Source organism: Micropterus salmoides, unplaced genomic scaffold, assembly GCF_014851395.1.
Source record: "Micropterus salmoides isolate LMB-PRFRI ecotype aquatic unplaced genomic scaffold, ASM1485139v1 Ms_hic_scaffold_1701, whole genome shotgun sequence".
NCBI classification, from domain to species: Eukaryota; Metazoa; Chordata; class Actinopteri; order Centrarchiformes; family Centrarchidae; genus Micropterus; species Micropterus salmoides.
Window position 1 is genome coordinate 1 of NW_024040820.1, and position 25,000 is coordinate 25,000.

The following is a 25,000-nucleotide window of genomic DNA, read 5'->3' on the forward strand; positions in this document are numbered from 1 at the left end:
GTTTCCTCAGCGTCATAGTGATCAGGGAACGAAGGTTTGTTCTGTCCTTCCTTCTCTATCTCTCTCTCTTCCAGGTAAAACTGCCACTTGGCCTCAAAGTAGAACCAGTTTTCCTGATACTCTGCATAGGGATGCATAATCACACACATTACTGGGATCAGCTGATAGTCATGCTCTCTCAGACACATGGGCATACATACCAAAAATGATTATATATACTGTCTACTGACAAACACTCTTTTTGTTGTGATCTTTTTGTTTTTGTTGTTTTTACATAAAAGCTTCATTTGACCTGAACGAATCGACAAAGCTGTAAAATGTCGGGCCTCTTGTCCACTAACACAGACAGAAACACAATCTAACCTGCCATGTGTCGTATGGTCTTCCTGCAGTACTCCTCAGCCCGCGGAATGACCTTCATGAGCTCACGGCCCCAAGTCACAAGAGGTTTCCCCTGGAGCGCATAGGAGGCAAACACTGCCGTTGTCAGAGAGCCTAGGAAGCCTGAAACCGGGAGTGACAACAGAAGTCACTATGGTAAAATGCAATTATCCTGTAATTGCCAGATTTGTTTTGATATAACAACATTGTCACCTGTTGGGTGGTTGTGGGTCATTCTGCCAATCTCAACGCTGACCTCCACCAGGGTGTCTAGTCTCTCAGGTTGCCAGTATCTCATACCCACACACATGGCCTTGGCAGCCGCCCCGAACCCAGACCCTTGACATAGACACGTATCACGCATCCACACACATATTTTCATATAATGCAGTTACTGTATATTGTGGACAAAAACCAATATATAAAATCTCCACTAGCCTTTTTCATTGAAAGGTGTATGCCAGGCAAGCAGGAAGTTATGAGGTTTGAGGTGAACACAGCCCTCCACTGTGGCAGGATCGGGGGCTCTGCCCTGAAGAGACACCATGGCTTCAACATAGAGACGCACCAGCTCCCGGTACAGGTCCTCCAGACACCAGTAATCTGGACACACACACGCACACAGTGACTGTGTGTCATTCACCATTGGCATGCAAGGCGAGATGAGTTGTGCCTGGGTGGGCTAAGTTTAGCCTCAGCCCGCCACACCACAGATTAGGACCAGCATGCCTGCGGAGCGAGGGCAGTCACTTCCACACACCATGAGGTCAACTGGGATCCTCAAGCAGAGCCCACAGCCATCCTGCTAGAATTTGTTTATGTGTGTACTGTACGTGTGAAGGAGAGAGAGCCTATGTTGACAAAGAAGCATCACCTCCGATTTAGTGGTCTAGGACTTTGATGAAAGACAGGGACTTTCACCGTCTTGACTGGACTGTATGTGTGTAGTCGCCAGACTATGCACTGACAAATTCTTCGATGAATATGTATAAAGAGGGTCATTCTTGTTTTTCTGGTTTAATTAAAGTTATTTATTTTCTGTTTTAGATAAGAATGTAGAATACATTCAACAAGCCTCTTTAAAGACTAATTAACTACCATATTATAATGTTGTATACTGACATTAACAGCATTCATTCCACTCTGTAAGTTTTTATCTCACTGTGTGTGTTTGTGTGCGTGTGTACATGTACGCAGGCATTGTGGCTAAATACGGCTTACTAATCTCAAAAGATGTCATCACCATTTTGCAGGACCGCTGTCACCGGCTTTGAGCCGCATCTGCAGCCAAACATGATACTGGCAGATTATGGAGTCTGACCCGCTATTGTTCAGTAAAGGAGAGCCATGGATCAGCTTTTCCAAAGTAGTCTATTTTAGACTTTTCTGTCCTGGCAACTCCTGGGAGGGCTTCAGATGACATTTGAGTGATGGCATTCGTAATAAGGGTTCCTATGAAGATTCTGTCTTTCATGACTGGTTGCAAGGATGGATCAGGATATGTCAGCGGGTTTTGTCATTAAAAGATGATCTGCCAGTCAGTGATTAGCAGCTTCCATTGACTGTATAGAAGAAGCTATTCTGGTCCTTCTAAATGTGGAAAGATCAAAAGCACGGCTGGACAGTCTATATATTATTAAACAGATAGAGGTTTTGGTTTTAAGTGAAGTTAGATGTAAATTGGTTAAGATTTGTGTTTGATTTGATATTTAAGCTTTAAAATGGAAGGGAAAAACTTATTTGTGTGTAGTCTTGCTATGATTTCCGCTATATACGTGTTCCTATTCTTCTTTTCAGCAATCCTAAACATACCCGTTACAAGTGCTTCTGCTGTTGTCATGTGCATCAGCGTTGCATCACTCAGGGGCCAGTTATCAGGGGCCAGTTTCTGGGCCCCTAGTCCCCCCAGAGAAGCCAGCTCCTCTTGGATCTTCTTGCCTGAGGTGCAGCCTTCCCAACGGCCCTTTCTGTAGCCCAAGGCATCACCGACTGCACCCAGAACCATGGCAGCCTTGAATTTCTCCATGATACTGGGCTCTGCTTGATCACAAAAAACAAAAGGACCTCGTCTTGAATGAAGCTGTCACACCTCTCCGAGGATTTAAATGGCTCCTGGCAGGAACAAATGCCCAAATTTGAAGTCCTTTCAGCTGTAGGCAATCACAGAACAGAGCAAATTTTCATGCCCCAAAACATCCTGAAGAACCTCAGCCTCTCCAGCTTTGGGAAGATTTCTGCTTGATGTGGAGCTAACACAGACCGCTGTCTCCACTACAGCTCTACCACCTTTTCCGCCCTCTGTTCTAGTTTCTCATCAGTTGTCTCACACACAAACACGCGCTCTCTGTACCAAGGGTGGGCACGCACACATAGACGATAAGCAGCTCAGTTCAGCTGCGATCAGGTGTCTCCTAAAAAGGCAATCCCCACAGTCCCAAAGTATATATGCTGGATGGATGGGTGTGGAGTGGTAATGGGGGCTGGACGCACTGGAAGAGATGCTAATGTGCTGCTGGGCTGGAGTGCAAGCTTGTCAGCTGGTGCTGGACCTTGTTGACATCTCACCCACCCCATGGGAGGAGGGTAAGAATGGAGCATCATCCCAGCTCATGCCCCCACCCCCCCACTCCGTGAGCCTGCCTCTCCTATCCTTACCTCACTATTTTAAACTTTTTTATGAATCATCCTGCCCCGACAAGAGCTAATCTACTCTCCAGTTATGTGCACTGCTTCCCCTCTTTCTCAGGTTCATTTATCATCATCTCCACCTAATGCCTTGATTGGAACCCTTTTGAGTTATGCTGATTATACAAATCTATTATTATTCCTGACCATTTAGACACTTCATTTTTTCATGTATCTGTTGGTGAAGGTAGCGTAAACATACTCAACAGTAGACACAGGATTACCAGAAGAGCCAATGATGATGATGATATGCAGGAAGAATGCAACCTGATAAGGGACAACTGTTACCAAGCTGACATTTCACATGCACTGTCAAACACACACAGTAGTGCAGTGATTCTCAGCAGGAATTTGGAATATTTGTTTTGTTCCATTCACTACTGCTATTTAGTTTTCATATCTCTGATATTAAGTGTTTGATTTGGATAAAAACCTCTAGTGATATAACATATAATCATTTTAGTTTTACCCAATCCAAATGAATTATCAAAGGGTGTAACAAACATTTGATGTCAGAACTAACTGCTGTACTTGGTAGACAGAAGTACGTCTCTTACAAGACTGTTAAAAACAACATGCTTTATTGACAACTTTCTTAAAGAAAACAATGTATGGTATGCTTCTGGGACAAAACATAATGTTCTATAAATACCTGTTTTCTTGCTGGCAAAAATAATACTGCTTTGATAAGAATGATCTGCATAACAAGTTGACCACACATTTGACAAATAAAAACGTACCAAATGTACCATATTATCAAACTGAATACTGAAAGGTAGCCCATTTTCTTGCTCCTGAACCACAGATGATTCGTTACGTCTATCAACTGGGAAACGCTTTCACACCTTCTCGCTGTTGCAACACAGTCAGAAAACACAGTCAGAAAACACTTTATTTAGGATATTTCATTGCCAAAAACATATGTAACTTATTGTTCAAAGATGAACAATATGATACATTTACCAGCTCCTACAATGACTATTTAACAGTCATGAATGAAGCTGGTTTCTTTGTCACTCTTCTGCATTCAATCTGAAATCATAGAACATTCCCATCCTGATGTGCCTCAACTTCTTAAAGTCAACTTCATAAAGTCTTCTTCATGCACACCAACGTAGTTTGACAGACTTCTGTTTACATAAATATCAGATCTTAAACACAAGTTTGTCAACATAAGGAAAACAAAAGGCAATTATTTCCCCTGTAGTTAGATGTTGAGAGGACAGAGAAATTATTAATCATGGTGACAATTGGCAGAACAAGACAGCATCGTTGGTTGCTGTTTAGAACAGAAAGCATGGCAAATACTGATGCAAGTACAGGAAGCCGCCTGCTGCTCACTGTGAGTGGGAGAGGACGACGGGTACCTGAGCTCTATTCTGTCACACGCTTTAGCTGAGAAAGGGGCTGCATTAAGCAAATACATACTTTTTAAGTGTTTATCATTACACCTAAAGAGTAACACTAAAAGCACTGCTGCACTGATCATTATGGATTAAAAGGCTCAAGTCCTCATCCATCATCACAGCTGGGCTTTGCTAGGTGTTCTTATATACTTGTGACCGCATCCAGGTGTGATGGAGTGTTAGGAGTACGGTACATTGAGAAATGCTCTATTGCACAGCCACCCCTAGATGGCAGCACAAGCATTGTTGTTAAAGTGTCTTTTTTTTCCTTTACTTTAACATGCCACCACTGGCCTACAGTTCCTAATCCGTGAAAAGCAACAGACTAAATCTCAAACAGTGTAAACAAACAGTTCAAAATACTCCTGGCCGGGATGTAGATGTTCAATTTAAAAAGTCTAGTATGTAAGTGAACCTACTGTCATGTAAACTGAATAGCTCTGTAGCTGTATACAGTAAACAGAAAAAGTGTAAATCAGTGCAGTTCGCAGGGTTGACAAGTCATCATCGATAATAGAAAACAGTCAGTGTGCCAGTCAGTTTCTCTTTGTGTACAACAGGTTACACGCTGCAAAACTAAAGCTAACCAATAGTGTAATGCAGTAGCATTTTCAAAATTAGGACCCTAAATGCTTCTTACTAATCATGGTTATAAATGTCATTACCAGTTTTCTCAGATATATATTTTCGTTCTTCTAAAGCTGAGTCTATTCTTATTCCTACCGGTACAGTATTTTACAACTGTAACAAAAGAGATTCTGCTGGTGCTGAGCTCAAAAAGCATGCTGCTCTGTCCAATGCTCGTGGATCTGAACTTTTTCAATTGTCACTCTGTCAAGGTGAATCATAATTTCTTAACTTCTAATAATAATAAAACTAAATCAAAATATTTTACCATTGTATTGTAAAAGAGGCGATATGTTTAACCCGCCCAACCTCAAACACACACACACACACACACACACACACACACACACACAATGAGCAAGCACACTTTCTCTCTGCTCTGTGTGATTGATAGAGAGCTACACATTCACAATCTCAATGTAAATAATGTAGATCACTTTTTTCCCCCCTCCTCATCGTCCATGGCACTGCTTCACGCTAGCTGACAAAAACATGCAGATTTTAACATACTGTTCCATTCACTATTGACAGGGTAAGAGGCCACATCCTACTGCACCTATAATCCTCTGCATGTGCTGAAGGTTCACTGTTAACTGTCCCTCCTCATTGTGCCAAGGGTGCAGGTTAATGAGCCAAGTCCACAGCAGCAATTCGAAGCCACACCCATTGGTGATTTGCCCAAGAGTGACGAGTTTCAGGGTACCCCTCATTTCCATATTGTAATTCCAAAGTCTGTCCTTTCCAGCAGACAACAACAACATAAAACAAAACAAATATTCTCTCTCCTGTTGATTTCCTTCCTGCTTTCCTCTCTGAACTGGTGTTCCAGGTCACTCCCCAGCGAAGGCATCTTATGCAGTTGGAAGAACTGTCTGAACGACAATCTGCAGACAGGCTTATTGAGAAGTAGTCTGTTTTTGGCTCAGTGGTATAAAAATCCTCAATCCAAAAAAAAAACAACAAAAAAGACAATTGGGAGAAAACACAAACTCCACCCGCTGCATGAAGCCAGGAACAAACACTATGTCATGTTGCGCTTAGTCCCCGTGACAATCGGCCGAGCAAACTCCACAAAGTCATCTATGAGGACAGGCCATGCTCCTGAGGGGAGAGAAAAAACACTGAATATTAGTAACATCTCAATGTAATCTATTATAATGACTACATTCATCAAAGCAATGATCCATTGATGTGGTGGTTGGGACAAAACATTCACAGGTGCCCCCTGCTGGCATTAAATTTAGCCAGTCTCTTCTCCATTCTGCCAAGTGTGCCATACAATTTATAATAAAAGAAACAGATTGAAAACAATTTAAAGCTGCGTTCAACATCTCCACTGTGCCTAAAGCAACAAAAACACCAGTCTCCCACAGAAAGTGTGCAAAGATGAGAAAGATAATGTTCATGTGCATACAGAACTACTGTTCTGTTCTGTGAATTGCCAGATTTAATGTAACAGCTTGAGTAAAGACGTTTAGTGCAAATCAACTGCTGCATTTGCCTACACATATCTGATAGTTGACTGATGTGATGCAATTAAATCCAACTGTAAGTGTCAAATGCTGGACCAGTTTGTCACATGACTAACATACATACAGATCACCTTACCACAAGTTGTTAAGACCTCACTCAGATAGTGTTCGTCTTTCATCATGGAATTAACCACTTAAATGTATACGCATGGACTGTGTTGTGTGTAGCCTTTATACTGAAGTCTTTAATAGTCTCACCTTCTTCATCATAGTTTGACATGTCATCAGCAATCATATTGCCGAAGTCCAGAAGGAGGTTCCATGTGTCCTTGGGAATTGAGCGCTTGTGATGCTCCTGAATGCAGCACAGTAACAGGAATGGGAGTTAATCACTGTAATATTAGATATATTGATATTAGACAATATTAGAAATCCCTGTACATTGAAAATGAATTTAACAGCCTGGAAATAAATGCTACCTTTGTGAAACTTAGTTGTCATTGACAAAAATGTGTACTTTATGGTCGTTTTTTAGGCTGTTGTTTGTTGTACTCGACTACTGCAAGGTGTTAGGTGGTAGTTTTGCTTCTTCATACACAGTATGCAATTGAGATGGCCAAATATGCAGAGAATACTATTTATGCTATGAATATATTATTCTTTATTATTATTGTATTGATATGTTTTTGTTATATAATGCTGACAGAAGATAATTAACAAGGTGAAAAAACGATCGAACAAAAGCATTGTCTCTCACCAGCAGGAAGCGGTTCCAGAGATCCAAAAACTTGAAGCGACCTGTGAGAACTAGATTCCAGTAAGCAACAGCCATCTCTAGGTCTAGGACACAACATAGAATTTTCTCAGTATTTTGTTATTACATTCTTTTCTCTCTTTTTAAATAAAATAAATCCAGGTGAAAATCAGTTTAAACTGATCCACAGCCTTGAAAAAAAGAGCTTTACTTTTTCTTTACTTTTTTTTTATGTTTTGTCTTCATGCTTACCTAAACCTTTCTGGCCGGGATTCTTGGCAAAATTGAAGGTAAACTGGTAAAAGTCTTTGAACTTCCCTGTGTCTTTCAGCTCCTGCTCTAGTCTGGGAAGGATTGCCTTGAGTTTTTCAGGACTGTCACAGCTAGAGGAGACATTAAAAACAAACCGATCAGCCTTTTATTATGAGTAGTGATGAACTGCACACACATACTGGTTAAATGTAAAGGCTGAGGTTACACAGTATTGCATACAACTTTTACTGTTAAAAATCACAACTTAATAAACATATTATTAATGTATGCAGTAGCATCTCTTGATCAACTATTGTATCAGTGTTGCTCACCCCAGCTCAGCCATGCCATCTAGGAACTCTTTCCTGCTGAACTCGCACTGTGTGGCCGCTCTGAACTTCCATGCCACCACAAGTATGCTCATGCTAGCTGGGTCCAAGGTCAAGTCATCACAGAACTGCTGGATCCCATCAATGCCTATCTTATTCTCATCCTGGGGGTCTGCAAAGACAGCTGAAAGAATGAGCAAAACGGTGCCAAAGTGTAACAGAAAAACAAACAACAAAACAAGCAGACTGCTTGCTGATATTAACATTTTGAAACTTGAAGTCACTTGCCTTTGTATCTGTTGTAGAGCTGTTCCAGCTTCTTGCGGTCCACTGAGGTTTTCATGGATTCTTTGTAGTAGAGATCTGGATTCTGGAAGTAGTTGTCTGTGGCGACTTCTAGTTTCCAGTCATTCTGCGTCAGGCAGTACACGGCTGTCCTCTCCCCGGCCTGTGTGAAGGACATGAACTGCCGAACCTTGTCCTTCTGCGATGACTTCAACTTGTGCTGTAAGACAAGCGCGCACACAGGTAAAGGTAGGGGCTGGAATAAACTCCCTCCCTTGCTTTGGTGGTGCATATTACCTTTCAAATCTATCCAATTATCACAAACTATTTGCTATAAACACAACCTGGGGCCTTCAGGACTTCTGAGGGTCTTGGGCTCTGGGACAGGAGCCCGTTTTGCCCTGCTGGTATTCCAGCCTTGGGTAAATGGGATGCAGAAACATGAATGTGGAGTTGAGGCTGCACATCAACATTTACACATACAACACACAACCAAATTTTGAACATTTAAATAAGAGTGCTAGCGTTTGATTTCCATGAAAACCTCCTGAACGGAAACTAGTTCCTATACTTAATCTGAATACAAATATTGTTGGATTGAATGTAAATAACACGTGCCATGACTATAATATCTAGTATGCGCGCATACAATTAAAATAGACACACATGCCATGCGTGCAACAGCGTATATATATTAGTTTAAGTGCATTATAATGGAAACGAAAACAGTGTCACTTCCAGAAGCAAGGTCCCGTTAGTTTCCAAAAAATACCTCCTTGTGTTAATTTAATCTACACGGCCATCGGGAGGATTGCACGTCTTTACAGAGCTGCAGACCTGACCCACCCGATGATCAAACAGTAAATTCAACGTGACAGGCCAGTGTTTGGCGACCCACTTTTCTAGGGAGGGGACGTTTGATCCTGCAGGCTCTCTCCTGACCCGGGGCAGCGACATAGGCGAGTTACCAAAAAGGGAAAGGTACGTGCCGCAAGTGCGGTTGTCCGATGGTCCGATCTCAAAATACCAACAACTGACCTTCCATTTCCCTCATATTCCCGACACACAACACTCTGACAATGCGACACTTGGCTGAGGACAACCCGATTCCCCATCTCGGGGTGTTCCCTTAACGTCAATGACAGCCGTTTTGACTTGTTTAACGGAGCTCAATTATTGCCCCGGTTTCTCATTTTTAATCTTACCTACCATTTTATCACACGCTGTTTCGGCCCACTTGATATCCAATTACCACCGGTGCGCATGCGCGACAAAACTGCGCTACAGTCGGGGCACTGGATTAACGGGAAATGTAGTTCTGCAGCGCCGTAATCCCGCAGGCCCTGTGTTTTGAATACCTTTAGTTTAATAGCTTTCTGCATTAACAGACAACTGTTTAGGCAAAGTATTTGGTTTGTTCTTTAAGTGCTTATGCTGAAATACATTTAAAGAAAAAGGTCACATTATAACTTTGTATCAACCGGTCTGTAAAAAGGAAGACACTCAGCTTTGAACTTTTTTTATGATGCGTTGTTTTGTTTTTTAATCGAAATTGTATAATGTTGAGCAACCGTCAGCATCAAATCAAAGCAGATTTAACCAGGCAACAGCTGTCACAGTCTGAGAGCACTTGACACGGTCGAAAACACGACATCTGAAAACTACAACTCCCATATCAAAGCTGATGAAGATGTTTCGGAAGTAATCTAAAAATGGATCGAAGTTACATGGACGCGATTTCACAACAATGCAGCAGTTGTTCAATTTTAGCTGCAGTTCATGTCACCGTTGTATGGTGTCTTAAATGAGCTGTATCCAGAAAAGTTGCTGTTCTTGACGTAACACGACAGCTACTGTTAGCAAAGTTGTATTAGCTTTAAACGTTGTGTCATGGGAGTGTGTGTGTGGCTGGAGCTGGTCTGACAGCTCTTAGGAATTTGAACTTAGCTTTACTTACATCTCCAGAATGGAAATCAGGTTGAATAACACACTAAAACTGGTCCAACTTCAATAGGGAGGTCACCAACAGCAGCCGTGCAAACCTGGACGAAGTAACGTTAGCATCCCATTTGCTAGCACGACTAATGTTACCGACAGCTGGAGGTCGAGGTAAACATGAAGTTGGTCGCCGAGTTAAACTGGTAAACGCCTGCATCGACGCTGGCTTCAGCTATGTGGCAGGGGAGGAGGGGTGTCGGTGGTGGTGCGGCACAACAGCATGATTGTTCCCTTCTTCAGCTTCTCCGTCATTCGTGGAGTGTATTTGAGAGCCAGGGCAGTGCAAACATTTCGCAGGTATGTTAGTCCTTTATTTATCTGTTTTCCAGTGGTATGCACGTTGAACAAATTCATGATTTCAATGCCCATGGTTGTTTCCTGGTGTGTCTGAAACATCATTCGTGTCTGTGGGTGTGCTTTCAGCTCTGTATGATGTTACTCTTGGCTGTCACAGTTTTTTGTTTGTTTTTTGATTTTTCATTCTAGGGATGGCATGATTTATTTTCCTGTTTACATTACATGTACATGTTGGGTATTCAGCTGTTTGTATATACAGTTTAAATATGTACATGCATCCTCAGTACAGAATAAGGCTCCAAGTGTTAGGTAACCAAATAATGACAACCAGTCAAAACTTAGGTGCAGGCCAATTTACCCAAGTACTGCATTTAATTGCAGTTTTGAGAACTTGACATTATATTATACTTTTTACACCACTGCATTCACTTAACAACTATAGTTACTCATAATTATTAGATGATGTTTCTACATACTAACCAGTGTGATGATCAGCTTATGAAATATGACACATTGTTATAGATTAATCCAACAGAGTGGATGTAGTGCGCAGTCAGTAGGAAGAAGGACTGAGGAGGAGTCTGGAAAGTAAACATCCCTCTGCTTGACTCATGCCCAGGAAGGTGCGGCCCAGCTTGGGTGTGAGTTGAATGCATTCACTCATTATGCTGGTGTAGTAAGAAATTAATTTGATGCCAGGGCAAGGGAGGGCAGGCTGTTGACAGTAAAGCAGTTTCTTAAATTAGCACAGTTCTTAGACTTTTGTATTCCAAGAGTAGAAAGAAATGCATCGTCACATTAGGTTCAAGCAGAATAGCAAGCAGGATTTATATATTTGATTTGCTCAGTCACATCAAGTGCATTTAACACATCACGAGGGATACAAGGTGTTATTAGCTACTGAAAGCAGCCACTAGGAAAGGGCACAGGTGTGTACAGCTGTTGCCTATGCTTTTCAGCTGTGACCCAACTATTAAACCGTCTCTTAAGATGGCTCTAGGAAGAAGAACAGAGTGCAAAAAAGTAGAGTAGCCCACATAAAAATAGATTATCTTTATCAAATTGTAGCCACTATCTGTGTTATTGAATATATAGATCTTTAAAAACAAGTCACAAATATATACTTAAAGGCTAAATTAATTCCCTCAAACAGCAGGGCTCTATAGATTTGAGCAAAGATCACTCAAACAGGAGTAAATTGTGTATTTATTAGGACCTATTTTTTTAGCTGTGGTGAGTTGTGAATGTTTAGGGCATCAACTCACCCTGTGTGTTTCTCCGGTTTTACTGTCTATGGTACAAAGGAAAAATATATAACAGGCTTTGGATACACAGATAATACTTATTAGTAGGATAAAATCATTGTTGTTTTTTTTTCACTTTCACTTTAAACTCTCCTGACTTCGACACTACACACAGTTCATATATATGGTATTTCTTTTTCCATTCCCAGGTGTCATTCTCTTTATCAATCTCCACCCTCGGGTGAAGACAAAAGTAGGGGTTTGGATGCAGGTTGTATGCTGGCTGATGTGCCTCGGCACGGCGGGGGCACTCGCTGTGCTGCAGAAGGATCAGGTTGCCCAGCACGTCATCAAGCTTTATCGGAGCAAGCAGGGGGTCACACACGGCCAAAGCTGGGTGGCCAGCAACTGCAAGTGGCTGGTGGGTCTCCTGCGTCAGAAGAATGTGGTTGTCAAGAAGCTGGCAGCCGCTGCAGATGCTGTTGGACGAGACCGGGCCCTTTCAGAACCTGAGAGGCGCTTCCAGGTACCAGACTGAGAATAAATACTAGATGAAGCAAAGGCCCTTTTATTTGGATCATAATATGGTGATATGTTAGTGACTACTGGAAAACTTTAATTAATAGTCCGGACTTTTATTTGCTTCAATCACTGAACTCACTTTTCCTATATTTGGAACAGATCTTTAATTCCTTTCCCATGAAATCTTGTTAATTGTCTAATTACTTACTTAATAAAAATTTGGCTATTGAATAACCTATAAATTACGAATCATTCATTGATCTAGCTCAAAGAGACGCATCTAGACTGACCTCATGCATAGAGAGAGAGTGACATTTATTCATCTCTCTTTTTTACCATATCATGCCAGTAAATCTGAATGAAGTATGCTTTGGTGCTCATGATTCCTGTAAAATGAACTGAAAGATTGAATTGTGGAGAATCTTTGACGTGTAGCAGGTCCACATTGACACAAGATTTAATTTTTATATTTGTGTGAACAATCTAACCGGCCTAGAACTAACTCAAGCGGGCGACCCATTGGGTTTTAAGAGGTTTTAGACATACACAGAACTTATATGAAAGCCAGACCAGGTGTCTGATTGAGATCTGCATTTATTTGTCAAAACGTGTAGCCACACCACGCCAGTAAAAGGAACAGGCGTGTAATTGGGACGCTGCTTTCAACTGAAGTTTTACGGAGTGTGATTAATGTCGGTAACTCTTCAGGGTGGTTGGTGTCTTTGTTTTGACACACTCCTGTTGGCAGAATAGCTCAACAATAATGCATGCTCATATTTCATACTCACAGTTCAGGTTTCGCATGTACAGAGGAGATGACCTTGTTATATTGAAGCTGTTATCTTCAATATGCATCAGTAAGTTATTTTTTAAATCAATCAGTTAAATTTGTTGTCTACTAATTGTCAGAGAATAGTTAAAAATGCCTGTTACAGTTTTCAGAGAGTCCGTCTTTTGACATCTTCTTAATGTAATGATCTCCGATGAAGACATGTAAATTGCTCTCGCCAAGTGTTTCAAAATAAAGACTGTATCCAGCAGCTTCAGTAAATGGGGATGTCAGATATTTTACAGTTTAATATCTGACTGGTGTTTCCCTGTCTGCATTCAGGTTCACACTCTGGAGGTTTTCCAGAAGGAGCTGAACGAAAGCGAGCACCTGGTGTTCCAGGCGGTGCATGGCCTGCAGAGGGCGCTACAGGGAGACTACAGAGACGTGGTCAACATGAAGGAGAGCAGCAGGCAGAGGCTGGAGGCCCTCAGGGAGGCAGCCATAAAGGTGAGGGCCCCATGTTTCATGGAGACTACATCAGGGTGCAGGAGATGGGGACTGATACTGTGTTCAGTGAGTCTTAAATAAGATTCTGATATGAAGCAGAGTAACATGTCTACAAATGCTTTCATGAGTGGTTTCCGATTTCATTATTAATTTATTAATTAAATACTCTTTTCCCAGTTAATTGATGAATTGTTGAGTCTATAAATTGTCAAAAAATAGTGAAAATGCCCATCACGTTCTAGCAGGCCAAAGTGACATGTTCAGAAATGTCATGTTTTGTCTGAGCAACATTCTAAAACTCAAAGATAGTCAATATAAGACAATATAAAACACATAAAAGAAAAACATTTGCCATTTTTTGCTTGATTAACTGTAATACGAGTCAGTTATCAAAAATTGTTGATTCATAATCTGTCAATCAAGTAATTGGATTATTATTTCAGCTCTAGACATGATCATATCGCAGTATCATTATGCAAGATGTTGTTGTCCAAATGAAGGACTTAAGGACATTTCAAGTCATTAAAAACAATCAAAATAAGTAATTGAAGTTTGATTTTGTGTGATTTTATGACCCATTTGTCGTATTGTTCTAAATGATAATATCAGATGAATATTATGAAATTTATTGGGACCATTTTGACTACCCATATGTCAAAGACAGAGTAATGTCATGTTTAATATAATGTAATAATGCATATGCTATATGTCCTATGAGTTTATTTAGTCTGAGTATATGCGTATATCTGTGAACTTGTCTGAGTAACCTGTTTAATCTTTCTGCTGGGTTTTGTTCTCACCCTTCAGGAAGAACAGGAGTATGTGGAGCTGGTGGCTGCCGAGAAGCACCAGCAGGAAGCTGTTAAGAGCGCTTTGGCCCAGAATAAGACTCTGTCCATGCTGGATGAGATCCTGGAGGACGTCAGGAAGGCAGCAGACAGGCTAGAAGAGGAGATCGAGGAGCACGCCTTTGACAACAACAAACAGGTCAGCAAACAAATGCATTCAGAGACCTTGGTTACTTAATGTGTTTCAGACCCATGGAGATAGACGGTCATGATAGCAACTCAAAAACTGAAGCAGTCATTGCACAATGCAGGGTAACTAGTAAAATGTGCCTCCTTCCAATGCTCACTGCTGTGTAGATGAAAGGAGTAAATGTTGAGGCAGTGTTGAGAGTGGAGGATGATGAGGAGAACGGAGGGAAGAGGAAGAACAAGTCCCGGCAGAAGGAAGTGGAGGATGACCTGGGACTGAGCATGCTCATTGATTCGCAGAACAACCAGTATGTCCTGACCAAACCACGAGACTCCACAATGCCAAGAGCGGATCATCACTTCATCAAGGTCAGTTTATTCTTCCTGCTCAGTACAATCTTATTTTATCCAGGCTACATAAGAAGTATTCGTTTGTTTTGAATTCTCATAATGCTTAGAGAATGGCAGTTTGCAATGTTAATTAATGAATTATTAATATATTAACTTTTTTTGTAACATGAATGTGCAGGACCTGGTGTCTGTGGTGATGTTGTCTTTGCCCTGTGGTTGGATTTGCTCTCTGGTCGGTCTTCCTCCCATGTTTGGGTATATTATCTGCGGGGTCCTACTCGGTCCTTCTGGCCTCAACAGCATCAAGGTGTGTGTGTGTGTTTGCAGCGTCAGGTCAGACTTAACCGACAATAACAATTCTTAATTTTCTGTTTGTGCTAGTTGTTCATGTCAGTGTGTATCTCTGTGTCTTGCAGTCTATGGTCCAGGTGGAGACTCTGGGGGAGCTGGGTGTGTTCTTCACTCTCTTTGTGGTGGGACTGGAGTTCTCACCTGAGCGCGTTCGGAAGGTAAACAAAGGGGGGGTTGAATTTCAGAATTTTTTTTTATAATAATTTCCATTTTCATCAAAGGTTGTTTTTACATAACAAGTCGCGCTTGCAGGAGCTTTATTGCCAAGTAGTGTTTTATACATACGAGGAATTTGCTGTGGTGATAAGGTGCTACACGTAGACAAACATATAGTCAACATAAATAATAAAAAATATGTGCGATGTGCCAGGTCTGTGGCCGACACGAGATGAAACGGTATTTACATGTGCAGGTGACATTTATATCGTTTGCAAGCGGGGAGTGTCAGTGGGAGACCTGGGCCTTGTTAATGAGGCTGGTTGCAGACAGGAAGAAACTGTTTTTATGGCAAGAGGTTTTGGTCCTGACGGACCGCAGCCAGAGGGGAGAGTTTGAAACAGTTTGTGTCCAGGGTGGGAGGGGTCAGCTGCAATCTTTCCTGCTCGCCTCAGAGTCCTTGAGGCGGACAGGTCCAGAAGAGAAGGAAGATTGCAGCCAATCACCTTCTCTGCAGAGCAAATCATGCGCTGCAGCCTGCCCTTGTCCCTGGCAGTGGCAGCAGTGTACCAGATGGTGATGGAGGAGGAGAGGATGGACTCAATGATGGCGGTGTAGAAGTGCACCATCATTGTCTCTGGCAGGCTGAACTTCTTCAGCTGCCGCAGGAAGTACATCCTCTGCTGGGCCTTCTTGGTGAGGGAGGTGAGGTTCAGCTCCCACTTGAGGTCCTGGGAGATGATGGTGCCCAGGAAACGGAAGGAGTCCACAGCGGTGACTGGGGAGTCACACAGGATGATGGGGGAGGGTGGGGCTGGGCTATTTCTGAAGTCCACGACCATCTCCACTGTCAGAGCGTTGAGCTCCAGACTGTTCTGGCTGCCCCAGGTCACCAGATGGTCGATCTCCCACCTGTCAGAACCCAATGTTGCGTTTGTGGGCAAACATCTTGAAATGATCTCAGACTTTAATAGTTAGACTGCGTGAAATAATGCTAATACACACATTATGGCTGTGTAGAGATTGGAAGTACTACCTTTTATTAAGCAAATACCCGATACAAAAATGAGTAAATAACCACCTGCTTGTAAGTTTAAACTTTCTTTTTAAAATTACATTGAATTTTAAATTGAACTTTGAGCTTTTTGTGGTGTTTGTATTTTGAACATGTTAACTTTAAATTGCATAGAGTGACTTAATTGGTATTCCTGCTACCTATCACTTCTTTTCTCAGTATCTGCACTCCCTGCTAACTTTTTCAGATTTTACTTTCCCTTGAAATTGGCCAATATCTGTATAGTTAAGTTAAGGATACATGAAAAATCACCTGTTATAAACTTATTTCTGTTTCAAATTTAGCTGCTTTGAGTTAGTTGCCCATTTCCATAAAGTGGATTGATAACAGTGTCACACATACTGTGTATGTTTAGGTATGGAAGATATCAGTTCAGGGGTCGTGCTACCTGAGTCTGCTGATGGTGGGGGCCGGCTTGTTGTGGGGACAAGTCCTGCGCATTCGACCCACACAGACTGTCTTCATTTCCACTTGTCTCTCCCTGTCCAGCACTCCGCTGGTGTCCCGCTTCCTGGCAGGGGGTGGCAGAGGAGACAAAGAAGGTATGTAGGTATGTCCGTGCGCATAAATGTACACAAACGTGCTTCATAGTGTCAGCTAAATTAGGTAAAGGTGAATCAAACTGAAACGTGTGTATTTTTCAAAACAAGGGGACACATCTTTTGAATGCTGTGTTGGTAATAATGTGGCACGTATGTATTTCACATTCAGTCTCACAGTAGGTCATATTCTTAAAGCAGATCTAAACAATGAATATTTCACTTTCGATCAATTTTGCTCAGTAGGCATATGGGATCATCCAATGAGCTGAAATACTGAAGGATTTGAAGAAGAGATGAGCACTGTAAAAATAAAAAAGTATGCAGCCCTTGAATTAAAAGTAAAGTAGAGCAGTTGGCATCAATAACACCTCATGCTGTGACGCACTCAATGCTGGGCAATAAATCAATAATGATAATTATCGCAATATTTTTCCTGTTGTTCCATAAATACTCGATTTAATTAATTTGAATCATGAACGAATAAGCACTTAATTTTTCTATGAAGATATATATTTTGTATTTGTATTTTACTTAATTTTACTCAAGCATTTCTGTTGAGAAAAGATTTTATTGTAATTGTTTTGAATGTTCTACCTCAGATTAGTTAAGTGATCCACTGTTTGGCAAGTGTTTGGCAAGTTCTGACCATAAACAATAGTTTAAAACCACAACTAACCATCTGGTTTCTTCAACTTTTACTCAGGAGCAAAAATCTGCCTTGAAAGAAATAATGATTTGGCATTTATCGTGATAATTATAAACTGATATGAATTTTTTAATTGTATTTTGTGTGTGTGTGTGTGTGTGTGTGTGTGTGTTTTTGAGAAAGGAGGTGATCTGGACTACAGCAGCGTTCTCCTGGGGATGTTAGTGATGCAAGACGTTCAGCTCGGTCTCTTCATCGCTGTCATGCCGACTCTGATCCAGGCACAGAGCGGAGACTTGGACAGGTCAGTTAGCCTTCTTTTGTTGTTGCACGTGTCCTTTCCCAACCCGTCCAAACACACACACACACACACAGTTTATTTAAATCTGTTGTTCCCTTTGTGAAAAACAGCTTTCTGTTTGGAAGTCTCCACGTGTTGTACCTCCTGGTCCAGGTCTTGGTCTCTCTGGCTGCTGTGCTGCTGCTGTGTTTTTTGCTTAAGTCTTCCCTGATCGCCCCTTTTTACAAGAAGCTACATGCTGAGAGCAAAGGCAACAAGGAGATCCTGGTGCTTGGGATGGCAGCTTTTGTCTTTTTCATGTTGACGGTATGCACTTTTCCTTTAATCATTTATTCTTAGAAGAAGAGCTGTCTTGTGTCTTTTATTCTGTGCTTTCCTGCATTTCTCTTCCAGCGCGGTATTATTTAACCTGCTGTGAAGAAGCTGATTTTTCTCTTTGTCGACTGACACTGTAGGTGACAGAGACTTTGGATGTTTCTATGGAGCTGGGCTGTTTCCTGGCTGGAGCTTTGCTGTCCACACAGGGTCACATGGTAACATCAGAGGTCATGGGGTGCATTGAGCCAATCAGAGATTTCCTCGCCATCATCTTCTTCGCCTCCATTGGTCAGATTTGACGAGACAATTTCTGACAGATGTCAGCTTTATCATCATGTTTAACTTTTGTACCATTTCTCAGCGAGACTTTACTTATCTTGTGTGCTCATGTGACACTGCAGGTCTCCACGTGTTCCCGACGTTCGTGCTGTATGAACTCACCATTCTGCTGGTGCTTACACTCTCACTCGTCATTATGAAGGTACAGCGCTTTTCTCTGTTGTGCTTTTTTCCCCTCTCCAGTTCATCTGCACACTCTCAGTCACACCGCCCTCCACTTTGCTCCTCTTTTTTTTTCTCCCAGTTTGGGATGGCCGTACTGGTGCTGTCAGCGATCTTGCCCACAGGCTCTCGACACATACGGTGGATTGTCTCAGCTGGTCTGGCTCAGGTCAGCGAATTCTCCTTCGTCTTGAGCAGCCGGGCACGCCGTGCTGGCATCATCTCCAGGGAGGTCAGTGATGACTGAATGTATTTGTTTTGACAGCTATTTTATTCTTTATACAGAAAAGGGACTCAGGTAGCCCAAGTCCATATTATATTCACTACTGGAATTTGTTTTATCTGTTTTATTCTGCTCCAGTTAATGTCTTTCTCATTTATCGTTGATGTAATGTAACTATACCTCCTTGTCGGGTCCACATGGACTAAAGTCTGAAGGCTAAACGTCATGATTCTATAACACATAAGAATTAATAAAATATTATGACCCTAGTAGACATTGAAGAAATATATAAAATATCTTCCACATATATATTATTTCAGAGTATTGATACAGTGTATGTGTCAGTGATTGTGCTCATTTGAAGTAGGAGTGGTACAAATACACTAGCAAATAAAAATAATAACTAATTATTAGATTTTCTCATCCCATCTATGTTTAATGTCTCTCTCTCTGCTCAGGTATATCTGCTGGTCCTCAGTGTCACCACCCTCAGTTTGCTACTGGCACCAGTGCTGTGGAGAGTCACCACACACAAATGGGTGCCTCGGGCCGAACGCAAAATAGTCACATGACCAGACCGGCTTCAGGGACAAAAGGCTCCCTTGTAACCTTTACAAAGCCAGCAGCAGCATCACGAGAAGCAGAAGTTAAGCCTTATTTGACCAATCAGAAAGACGCTCATGTTAACGCACGCCTGCTGGACCAAATCTTGATTTAAGAGACTCAGTTCACAGCTTTATGGGAGGAGAGAAAATCATCATCAGTTACATGTTGACTCTCCTTCAGATTGTTATGAAGCCATCTGCTATGTATCACCCATTACATACTCAGGAGCGTGGACCTGGACCATCTATGCTTGTCACCCGTGTTACATATAGGCACTGTTAGGTTTGAATTTATAACATACTAAAATTATTTCAGTTTTCAGTTTCTGTTTTATATTAAATTGCAACAAAGCCGGACCACTCTACTCTTTTGGCAAAAATCGAGTGTCTTAAAGGCTTGACAGAAACATTTTTAAGGAAGCACACCTGCTTGACAGTGGAAAAGCACAAGTACTGGATATCCTGATTGTGATGCATTATGAAGAAAGACAGGTACTTTCCCTCTCTACCTTCTGTAAAAATTAGTTTGTTTTCCAATAAAAGTTCATTGGAGGTCCTCTCTTTTGATTTTCATCAGTGGTGTTTAACCCCAGTTTCTCTATTCCTTGTAACAATCACAGGGACCAAATCGGAGGGTTTAGCATCTTTTTTTGTTTGTTTTTTTGTCATGTATGAGTAAAGGTTTTTTTTTTAATATGGAAAATGTTTTGTGTAATTTAAAATGGCTTCCATTTTCCCTATGTTTGATCAACTCACATTACTAGTTCTGACTTTTAGGTTATTGCAAACCTTCTACTCTGCTGTATTTAATAGATGGTACTTGTAGTTTATCTAATCATTGTTCTACTGTGAATTTAGCTAGCTATGACAACAGTTATGGTGTTACCTAAAAACTGCAAATATTCCTTTTACAATAACTTTAACTGTCTTTATTCATTCCCTTTTAGGCTCTCCATTTTTATCAAATTAAAATAAACTCTGGTACAATACAGATCAGTAAAAAGTAAGAAATGATTGGTAAGGAAATATTTAGATAAGAACAGAAAATGCTCATCAGAATGTATTTACTGGTGTTACATTTAAAGATCCTGCACTAGTTACCATTGAATGTCAAACGTATGTGCCTGCTCAACACTGCTCTGCTCTAAAAGCAAGACTTTGTGAAGTATGATCTCACTGTGACAGAGACACTGTGCAATGTAAATGTACGTATGTATGAGCTATGTACATGTTATATTTTGTTTTATGTTTAATATTATTTAAAACAATTTCTTACAGTATGTCATTTTTTTTCACTTTGTGTAGTGGAAGTACATATTATTGGTACCCATGACTGATGCATCCAGGCACAAAGAAATGCTGTTTTGAAAATGTTCATGCATTTTTAAATTGTGGAATTAAGTCATTTATTTATTAAAAATAAGACGTTAAGAAGCATTTTCTTCGTTTTACTTTGTATTTACTCTGTTCTTAGAATCGAACAAGGTAACAAGGTTTCCGTAGGTGAACCTGCCGAATGATCATAACCGGTTTTGTTGCAGTAAAACTCATAAACAAAAGCAATCCCAACAATGTAATCCTGCTAAAGGAATCAAGTTATTCTAATAATAATACTGTCTTCTGTCTTTGAAATGTTAGATCCTGTAGTAAATAAGATCCAACAACAGTGACTTACTGAATCATGGCTGGGTAATTTCCTCTGTGATTTTAATATCCATGATTATTAATTTAATTTTAAATTTGTCCAGTTTATCAGTGGGCCGACTCAAACCAAAGGTCACAGCCTTGATCTGGTCCATGCATCAGGCATTTCACTAAGCTCTCTGGAATTTCCCTCCATCCAGCCATAAAACTGTAATCTTCCAAATCTCACTTTCACTACAACGCTCCCTTAACTCCACATCTCCAAAGGAGATCAGGCTACAAATTTACATCTCTCCTGAGTCAGTTGCTTTGTTCACTCACATTGAACCAATAGGTCTGTCGCCTCTATGAAATCCTCTTTCCACTTTCCGCCAAGTGCTAAGCGTGCAGTTGTCCAGCCTTTGCTGAAAATGTCCACCCTTGACCCATTAGTTGTAAATAATTTAAAGTTTTAGTTTTTATCAAACATTTTTTTGAAAAAACATTAATTATTTATTTAGTTTTAATAATTCATTTATATTTTTAAAAACAATAGTAACAATACACAATAATTTAATAGTAGTTTGGAAAAATTCCAATCTGGCTTTTGTTCCTTTCAGTGCACTTAAACGGTACTCATTAAAGTGAACAATGATATGCTGCTCTCCACTGACTCAGGTTACTGTTTTATTTTAATCCTGCTTGATCGTTCAGAAAGGTCGTTAGGGTTGTTATCAAGGACGCAGCTTTTGAATGGTTAAGCTCCTGCCTTCGTGACACCAGCAACACTGATGAAATTGGGAGGACCTCATTGTCCTCAGGGGTCAATTTTAGGTGCTGTTTTATTTTCTATTCACATGCTGCCACTGGACCACATATTTCAAAAACATTTGACATTGATTTTCATTTGTACACCAATGACACACACCTGTATGTTCCCCCTAAACCTGGTGAGACTGCAAATATAGCAGTCTCATCTGTCTTTCTGACCTCAAGAGCTGTACTGAACAGAACTGTCTGCAACTAAATTAATAGAATTTAGCCCACCTTCTCTGTCAGTTCCTCTACAATCCTAACTTGGAATTGTTGTTCTAATCTATCGCTTTGTTGCCCGAGCTGACCGGGCTTTTTCAGTCTGAGCCCCTCAGCTCTGGAAATCCCTGCCTGAGTATGGGTTGATCATATGCAGTTATCACACAGCACAATAATCTCTTTCAAGGAAATGTGTGTGTGTGTGTGTGTGTGTGTGTGTGTGTGTGTGTGTGTGCACACATGCAAGCACAACTATAGTGTGTAAGCTGATAACCCACTAACTCTGCAGTCAGCATATTTGTGGGAAACCTCATCACCACTATCATCCTATTAGCGGGGGGTTATCTGGTAACCTCTTACAAATACTCTACAGACTGTACTTGAATAACTTGAGACCAAACTCAACTGTCATGAGTTTTTATTTAGAAAGACCTTACAAGAATCTAGTAGTTTGTTTCCGTCCAACATCCTCAGAGTTTTGTGTTTTCTTTCTTGAGTATGAGGAGAGGAGAGGAGACACGCAGACAAAGGTTAAGTTTGTTTGAGTGCACCGGGTTACATAACAATAGACAACAATATTAAGATGGATAACAATAGATTTAGATTACATATCATGGTTAAACCTACAAATCACATGATAAAGAAGGTCATGAATCACTCAAACCATGATAAATCAAGTTTAAACAAAAGCACCACACAGCACAGAGATTTACAAGTGGGCCTACGCTGTTCGGTTAAGTTGGTTTACAGGTTGTTAAGTAATAATCACAAATGATCTGTAGACACCTGCTCTGTCTTTGATACTGACAGGTGAGTTGTTACATGACTAAAGGAAATCTTCAGGCTCTGTTCTGTTGCTCATTTCACTGCTTTGAGGTAGAAGATGACTTTTCCCTCATAGGGGTCATGGAAGTTTTCGTAGCTGATCTTGTCGGAGACCACTCTGCACTGGATCTTGGCGTGCTTCTCTTTGACCAGGCTGAACCGAACAGCCACCAACGGGTTGACGTAGGTAGGCTGAAGAAAAGGTGGTAGACATGGCAGACTGTTGGTTATTGTTATCAATGGACATGTCGAAAAAACCTAAAGGAATTCTTCAACACTTTTGGAAATTAACATTTTGGAGATTAACGTTATATCTTGTTTGTTTAACCTCTACAAGTTTTTTGTGGTTACATATGAAGTTATGTGTCAGGCCTTGTTGTCAGGTTTTTGTGAGGTTGCAAAGCAACCAGCGGAAAAAGTTGCTGCACTTATGAAGGTATTATTGGAGCAAAACAGCTTAGCTCCTGTGACAGTAACACATGTATCAGTTCATTTGAAGTCACAAAAACAAATACTGAGAATATTTCACCTTTTCAAATTCTATATTGCAGGTACGCAAATCCTTTTCTACAAATCACAAATTAAGAAAATCATATGCTCACATTTTTGCTACAGTTGCTGCAGTAAATATGGAGCAAAACACATTCACAAACCCATATCAAACTATTTGAAAATTTGCACATTTACAATATGTAAATTGATGCAATGAAAATTGTACACCTGTAGAATATATTTCTACTGTCAGAGGTGCTCATTAATACCTCCATATACACATTGCCATTTGATGTCAATCATTTCATCTAACTCTTTGCAAGAAACCAAATAAGTGTTTTTTTCAAAGAGGTTAAGGAGGTTATACAACAGCTAAAAAAGTATTTGTCAAATTTGCAGTTAGTCATTCCTAACACAAACCAAGTGACACACAGTAATTATGGAACCATTGTTTGCTTTACCCAGCTGCTAGTCCAGCTTTACTTTTTTTAGGACGTTTTAATGATGCCAAGAGTGTTGCTCAGTGCTTGGATGATTTCTTTGCTCACCTGTGCCAGATTTCCGTAATATGGGAAGTAAGAGAGATCCAGAAGTCCCCTCTCAGGAAAATACTCGACATTGGCCACATTGTCCTCTCCTTCCTAAACACACACAGAATTTCATGAAATTTCATGGGGCATATTCTCCTCAGCCTGTGAAAACAATTGTGAAATCTGACCTTTGTGAAATCTGACCATTTATAACAGAAAGTCTGTTACAAACTGAGGTTGTTGAGTTTGAAAAGCATGGGTAAGAAGGATCTAATCAAAAAGGGGTTGCATTATGGGAAATGCAGGATCCAGTGTTTTTGGAGCTTGGCCCATGCAGGGACTGAAAGTCAGCATATTTGTGCTTCTGTTGCATTGATTCAGATCATTCTTCCTTTAAATTGTCTCTCGCAAGCCCTCCAACTTTATGACAGTTCAATACTAAATCACCGGAGTACCCTTGAAAATAATTAGCAAAATGTCAGACTCATTTTGTTTAATGCAGGCTGTTAAAATCCGTAAATGCAGTCGTTGCTTACCAGTACAGTGCAGTTGACATATGGGGGAAGGTCAGTGTGATTAGAAGGCAAAAACCCAATGATCTGCAGAGACAAAACAGAACATTTACCCTAACCCTTTAATCATTATTTCTTTTAATGTGATTTTTTTAATGGACTGCAGATCCAAGTTTTCCAAAAGTGCCCCGGAGGATATTTATGAATTAATCGCACCCTGTTCATCTTAATGATGACGCAAGGCATGGTGCTGTTGTAGCCAAAGGTTGGATCCTCAAATCCTGAGCAGGCTCCCAGCATGCTTTGCATGAAGGGACATGCCCACTTGGTGTGGTGAGGGGCAGAGAAGGTGTTCTGGATGAAGTACTTTCCCTTAGTGCAGTTATAGTTGTTACATTCAAGCTGCTTG

At 40.8% G+C, this 25,000-nt stretch overlaps 4 protein-coding genes across 9 annotated transcripts; 1 reads left to right on the forward strand and 3 right to left on the reverse strand.

Annotated features, from left to right (window-relative positions):
* Window positions 1–4: 4 nt before the first annotated feature.
* On the reverse strand, window positions 5–3,153 carry LOC119908245 (protein ADP-ribosylarginine hydrolase-like protein 1; the record flags this gene model as incomplete). Its single annotated transcript, XM_038725963.1, has 5 exons — window positions 2,194–3,153; window positions 820–984; window positions 595–720; window positions 364–504; window positions 5–121 (listed from the first exon to the last, which is right to left on the reverse strand). Coding segments are annotated over exons 1-5 (763 nt in total), but the record flags the coding sequence as incomplete, so codon positions are not given.
* Window positions 3,154–3,630: 477 nt separating this feature from the next.
* On the reverse strand, window positions 3,631–10,286 carry LOC119908244 (DCN1-like protein 2). 5 transcript variants are annotated; one of them, XM_038725960.1, is made up of 7 exons: window positions 10,149–10,286; window positions 8,195–8,411; window positions 7,910–8,090; window positions 7,578–7,708; window positions 7,329–7,411; window positions 6,830–6,926; window positions 3,631–6,200 (listed from the first exon to the last, which is right to left on the reverse strand). In XM_038725960.1, exons 2-7 carry the CDS (start codon window positions 8,367–8,369, stop codon window positions 6,121–6,123), a joined length of 747 nt encoding a protein of 248 aa, XP_038581888.1. In that variant the 5' UTR covers window positions 8,370–8,411; window positions 10,149–10,286; the 3' UTR covers window positions 3,631–6,120. The 5 variants fall into 5 exon arrangements, with proteins under 5 accessions (XP_038581888.1, XP_038581886.1, XP_038581887.1 ...); XM_038725958.1 differs by lacking the exon at window positions 10,149–10,286 and adding an exon at window positions 9,401–9,553; XM_038725959.1 differs by lacking the exon at window positions 10,149–10,286 and adding an exon at window positions 9,401–9,551 and having other exon boundaries at window positions 7,910–8,078.
* Window positions 10,287–10,348: 62 nt separating this feature from the next.
* On the forward strand, window positions 10,349–21,014 carry tmco3 (transmembrane and coiled-coil domains 3). Of its 2 annotated transcripts, XM_038725956.1 has the most exons (15): window positions 10,349–10,486; window positions 11,009–11,125; window positions 11,940–12,256; window positions 13,364–13,531; window positions 14,339–14,518; window positions 14,677–14,877; window positions 15,038–15,166; window positions 15,276–15,368; window positions 16,797–16,983; window positions 17,813–17,933; window positions 18,041–18,236; window positions 18,386–18,536; window positions 18,650–18,729; window positions 18,832–18,981; window positions 19,431–21,014. In XM_038725956.1, exons 2-15 carry the CDS (start codon window positions 11,098–11,100, stop codon window positions 19,542–19,544), a joined length of 2,115 nt encoding a protein of 704 aa, XP_038581884.1. In that variant the 5' UTR covers window positions 10,349–10,486; window positions 11,009–11,097; the 3' UTR covers window positions 19,545–21,014. The 2 variants fall into 2 exon arrangements, with proteins under 2 accessions (XP_038581884.1, XP_038581885.1); XM_038725957.1 differs by lacking the exon at window positions 11,009–11,125.
* Window positions 21,015–22,763: 1,749 nt separating this feature from the next.
* On the reverse strand, window positions 22,764–24,993 carry LOC119908241 (potassium-transporting ATPase subunit beta-like; the record flags this gene model as incomplete). Its single annotated transcript, XM_038725954.1, has 4 exons — window positions 22,764–23,249; window positions 24,098–24,190; window positions 24,616–24,678; window positions 24,808–24,993. Coding segments are annotated over 4 exons (501 nt in total), but the record flags the coding sequence as incomplete, so codon positions are not given.
* Window positions 24,994–25,000: the final 7 nt, after the last annotated feature.